Source organism: Cynoglossus semilaevis, chromosome 16, assembly GCF_000523025.1.
Source record: "Cynoglossus semilaevis isolate Cse_v1.0 chromosome 16, Cse_v1.0, whole genome shotgun sequence".
Classification (NCBI taxonomy): Eukaryota; Metazoa; Chordata; class Actinopteri; order Pleuronectiformes; family Cynoglossidae; genus Cynoglossus; species Cynoglossus semilaevis.
In genome coordinates this window covers 18691650-18697405 of record NC_024322.1, presented here as the reverse complement: position 1 = coordinate 18697405, position 5756 = coordinate 18691650, and the positions used below count along the sequence as shown (strand labels likewise).

General features: G+C 46.2%; 1 protein-coding gene across 2 annotated transcripts in view; it reads right to left on the bottom strand.

Moving 5' to 3' along the window:
* Positions 1 to 5756, bottom strand: part of wnt6b (wingless-type MMTV integration site family, member 6b) — a 26818-nt gene that overhangs the window by 11962 nt on the left and 9100 nt on the right. Inside the window, exon 1 of one of the 2 annotated variants that reach the window (XM_025063807.1) lies at positions 5198 to 5713. The exons of the other annotated variant lie outside the window; for it this stretch is intronic. Coding sequence (XP_024919575.1) covers positions 5198 to 5277 — 80 coding nt within the window. The 5' untranslated portion in view covers positions 5278 to 5713. Of the gene's footprint in view, positions 1 to 5197; positions 5714 to 5756 lie in introns of those variants that run through there. 2 annotated transcript variants of the gene reach the window in all.

The following is a 5756-nucleotide window of genomic DNA, read 5'->3' as shown; positions in this document are numbered from 1 at the left end:
TGACATCATTTTCTTTTTCTCTCACACCCTGGCGTCTCACACCAGTGCCTGTCGTGACTGTCTTAGTCTCAGCATACTTGCAGGATTATGGAGGGATAAGATTCACTCGTTTGTGGGTGGAGTGAAAAAACAGAAGGGTCCTGTGCAGCACGGCACTTCATCCACCGTAGCCACAGGACCTTTGATAAAACCGACCCAACTGGGCCAAAAAAATACGACATTAAGCTCAAATTAAACTTGAAATTAAATTTGTCCGAGACACGGACCGGACACTCAAATAAAATGAAATAAAAATGACATTTCTGTCTAACATTTTTACTTCATGTTTATCTTGGAATCCAGTCAGTGGCCCGATTGGACAGCTCAGTGGGCCAGATTGGGGCCCGGGGGCCGCCAGTTGATAATCACTGCAGTAGAGGATAATAAATAAGTTCCAGCCGTCCCTCTGTCAGGGCAGGTCCTAAATGTTGGCTACAACAAAACTCTCCAAGAGTTCAGGGTTTTGAACAGACAGAGGTGAAGAGTAACAGACCGGTTTGACCAGGTTTTGGTTGGATGACTGGTTGATGACTTTTTTTTTTTTTTTTTTTTTTGATGACTGGTGATCACGCAACACATCAACAACTAATGAGTCTAATGAGAGATCAAAGACAACATGATTTATTAAACAAACTAAAGGCAGGAGAATCCAGCAAACTGTCAGAAATCAACAAGGTTTACACAGGAAAACTGTCCATGTCAACTGTCCATGTCAACTGTCCATGTCAACTGTCCATGTCAACTGTCCATGTCAACGTGTCCTCATCTGAGACTTTTTTTCAACTGGGAATCAGAGGTCGGCCTATTATTATTTCAAAGTGCCATTAACAAGTGGCAATTAATCGTGATTAATCCACAGCTAAAAAGTGACTCATATCAGTAGAAGTACTTTCACTTTACGACTTGTACTATGAACCTGCTGATGGTTTGAACGGCCTGCTGTGATGCAGAGATATTTAAGTGTATTCTGAATATACAGTACAGGGATGAGCTGCAGACAGACAGACAGACAGACAGACAGACAGACAGTCAGACAGACAGACAGGCAGTCAGACAGACAGACAGACAGACAGACAAACAGAGAGACAGACAGACAGACACAGACAGACAGTCAGACAGTCAGACAGACAGACAGACAGACAGTCAGACAGAGAGACAGTCAGACAGACAGTCAGACAGACAGACAGTCAGACAGACAGTCAGTCAGTCAGACGGACAGACAGACAGACAGACAGAGAGACAGACAGACAGCCAGACAGACAGACAGACACAGACAGACAGTCAGACAGTCAGACAGACAGACAGACAGTCAGACAGACAGACAGAGAGACAGACAGACAGACACACAGACAGACACAGACAGACAGACAGACAGTCAGACAGAGAGACAGTCAGACAGACAGTCAGACAGACAGACAGGCAGTCAGACAGACAGTCAGACAGACAGACAGAGAGACAGACAGACAGCCAGACAGACAGACAGTCAGACAGACAGACAGGCAGTCAGACAGACAGTCAGACAGACAGACAGACAGACAGTCAGTTTCCCCCACCACAGATGCTTCAGCTGACTCATCAACAACAGCTACGTCACTAATGGACAAACGCAGCACAAACATCCACTGTGTCCAGATACAGATACAGTATTGATAACCTGTCAATGGGGAGGACACACACACACAGACACACACAGACACACACACGTCTGACAACAGGGAATGTGATGAGCCTGAAGAAACACGTGAAGGGAATTCCACACCGTGACTTAACGTGGGCAGAAACTGCCAATAATAATAAACTTAATGACAATATCAGTGTCGGCAATGTCAACCCATCGAAGAACACACACACACACACACACACAGGCTGCGTGTGTGTGTGTGTGTGCAGCACCTGTGAGTGTGTGACACGCTCCAGACAGGCTGTCGGCCAAACAGGGATTGGGACAAAGAGAAGTTGGCTTCACTGAGCAGTTCAGTCAAAACATGTATATTAAATGTCAGTCATTTTCAAACAAAAAATAAAGAAAAAAATCAGTAGCTAAAAAGACGACTTGTTGCTACATTTTTTTCCATTAATTAAAAATAATAATAAAGAAAAAACACTTTTGTAAATGTAAAACAGAAGCTGAAACTTTTCCCTCTCCTCTGGTGTGTATATATTTCTGACAGTCAAATATGTCCCAACTGGACTGTGTTGAGAAATGCATGCTCTCACACACACACACACACACACACACACACCCACATAAACATATTTAATTGGCTTCTGTCTCTGGTGCCAAACCCACATCAGCAGTCAATCTTTATCTGTGTCCATCGGAGCGGTCCTGATTGGACAGACGTGGACAAGATAAGATCTGCTACAGTGACGACTCTTCTCTGCTGATGATGGCGCTGGGTGTGTACACGTGTGTGTGTGTGTGTGTGTGTGACCCAGTAAGTACATGTTGAACACATTAACGGTGGATCCATTCGTACTGACGTGGGCATAAACACACACACACACACACACAGGACTTTGTCAGTGAGTGTGTGTGTGCACCTGTGGCCCCCGTGATACACTACGCCAACTGCACACACACACACACACACACGGCAAAGATGGCCCCGCTAAGCACTGCAATCAAAACCAGTAAAGGAGAGCAAAGACATTCCTCACTCCTCTGGTTCTACAGCCTCTCTCTCTCTCTCTCTCTCTCTCTGCTCTCAGGCCAAGTGATTAGAGCGCTCTAATCAGGAGAGGCTCTGAAAGGACAGCTATCTCCTGGCATTTCATCTCCCTCGCTCTCTCCCCTCTCTCTCCCCTCTCTCCCCCCCTTCCCTCTCTCTCTCCCTCTCCCTCTCACTCACTCACTCACCCTCTTCCTTCAGCGACAACCTATCTGTAATGACCGGCGTTCACCCTCAAAAGACGAGTTAGACTAAAGACAGACGGAGACATTCAAGAGAAGGACGGTGGTATGTCCAGCAGCTTTCAACAGAGGGCACCATTGTCCTGGCAGGCAGACGAGCGACTCACAGGTGTGGTGGCTTCGCCCCCGCCGCACCAAAGTCGGCCGCTGTGTGGGTGCGTGTGAGTCGGAGCGCAGGTGTGTGTGCTCGCAGCTCGTCGTGAATGAGTGTGTGTGTGTGTGTGTGTGTGTAAAGGGGGAGAGGGGAGAAAGATGACAAGCATGTCAGCGGGGATAAAGAGGAAGTGGACGTCTCTTAATCCACCACAGCTTTAATCCACGTCAAAGACTCTTCACGGAACCAGTCACTTCATATCATGGTGAGAAAAAATAAGAAAGTTGTTGGGATTTTGTTTTATAAAAGTAGAAAAAAATAAATAAAGTGACTGAACAATTTGACCCCATGGCTCCCTGAAGGGACAGTGACCCCCCCCCCCTCCCATCTCACCCCTCCTCTCACACAAGGGTCAACAGGATCAAGACCCTCTGGTTAATCTGATGGACTCTGTCCACCTGTGCTGTTTTGGTCTCTTTTGTCTGCCGTGGGGTTTTAAACTTTTTATAGCAGTGGATATAAAATTCTACAAATTTGATTCAAATAAAATAAAATTCGTTATTAGTCAGTCGTTATTGTAGATACATATTTTTTTCTCTAAAATGTGTTCATTCATCTTTTGTTCCTCTTTATTCTTTTGAGGAAAGTAAATCCTGACTGTCGTAGGACGGCGACAGGAAACAGATGAAGAGACAAGTTATTCAGCCTCCACCGTCCAAGTGTCCGACTAAATGAACTGATCTCTGATCTACATGACTTTGAACTGTAGGATTATCTGGACAAATCTACACAAACACACACACACACACACACTCAGGCAGTGAGAACGGCTACGCTCCTCACAGAAAGAGCAGCAGTTACTGACGGGGTTTGAACTGGTGGTGATCTTCTTCTTCTTCTTCTTCTTCTTCTTCTTCTTCTTCTTCTTCTTCTTCTTCTTGTGGTAAGTTAACAGCACCAACATCAGGTAAAACAACTGAAGGAAAGAATTCTGGAATGTCCCTTTAGTGACTTAATTCTGTTTTGTTTGTTTGTTAACATGGAGATTTTCCCATAATAAACAGTCGAGGACAAAGGTCACCACCAGGTCACGTCTCCTGGTCCATAAGGCCGGGTCTCATGATGATGCTTTTATGAACCAAACATTTGGAGTTTGTTTTTACATCTTTATATTTGTTTAAAATAATTTCACTGAAAAGAATAAAAAAGTTTCTTCCCAAAAACCTAAACTGGAAATTTGAGTCAACAGTCAAATAAAAAAGTCCTGGTCACTGATAATGACCAGGTGGAGGTCTGATGAGTCTCAAACTCCCGGCTCGGGGGCCACATCTGGCCCGTAAGAAAACGTCAATATCAATCAGATTTGACCTTCAGTCGGTTCAACAAGTAAAGACTTGTACTGGTGTTCGTCAGCTCCATGACCGTGTCATCAGTGGTCCACGACCCATGAGTTGGTGAGACACACACACACTGTAACACAGCACAGACTCACAAGAGAGTCAGAGCCCCCCCCCCACACACACACAGATGAAGACGCATCCTCTGCAGCTGCCCGTCCAAACCAGTCGTACAAGGACGGACAGTGGAGTTCCACAGCTCCTGTGACCCCGCACCCACGGTGACCTTGACCCCTGATAGGCCGTGTGGGAAGATTGGAGAAAAAACAAAGCTTCACATTCAAACGCTGCGACTTCAGAGTGTGTGTAAGAGAGAGAGAGAGAGGAAGAGAGAGAACATATCAGAGGGCGAGATAGACAGAGTGTGTGTGTGTGTGTGTGATACAGACGGAGAAAACAAGACTGGATCCAATGAACCACTGTATCAAGACAACACTTCCATCCACAGACCAACAGTAGTTATCAGTAGATCTGTCCACTCTACACACACACACACACACACACACACACACACACACACACACACACACACACTTTCTTTGTGATGCCAGGACACACTGCCAGTAGTTCAGCCTCGTTAATCTGTTACTTTAACTCATCAATTTAAGTTGAAATAAAACGATCAAACCAACAATAACTTCAACTACTTTTACCTGTAAATAATAACTTTATTCTAGGAGACACTACGTCATCAGATACATTTACAGTTGACTGATGTGAGTCCAGACCGTGCAGTAAATACACGACACTCACCACCAAAGCCCGATGATGTTGACCGGACACAGCAGGATGAAGAACAGGGCCAGTTGGATCCGTGAGAGACGGACCGTCATGATGAACGCCGCAAACCTTCAGTGAGATTCTCCAGCAAACTTTGAAATGACTCAGCTCAGCCAGCGGCGGGTGGGATCACCCCTCAAATACATAGGAACCCCCTCGGTCTTCTGACGGGCGCGACGGGAGCGAAATGTCAGTGGAAGCTGCGGTTCGGAGTCAGAGGCAGCGCAGAGGGTTCATCATCCAGCTCCTCTGGCGTCGGGCGCATCTCAGTGCGCAGCGAAAGTTGGTCAGGAGGCTGCGGGAGAGACGTCCACTTCCAAAGGTGTGGTTAGGCTCCTCATTGTCGCTGCACATTACACGGTTTCATTAACGCGGCGACGACAGAGATGCGGTGACAGAGCTGAGGTCTGGTGGATGAACCAGGCAGGAACCGCGCAACCCCGGCCGGAGAGGAGAACCAGGTCGACTCCGCGGTTCTGTTCAGATTAAAAAAAAAAAAAAAAAAACGAAAAAGGAAATAAAGGAAACAGCC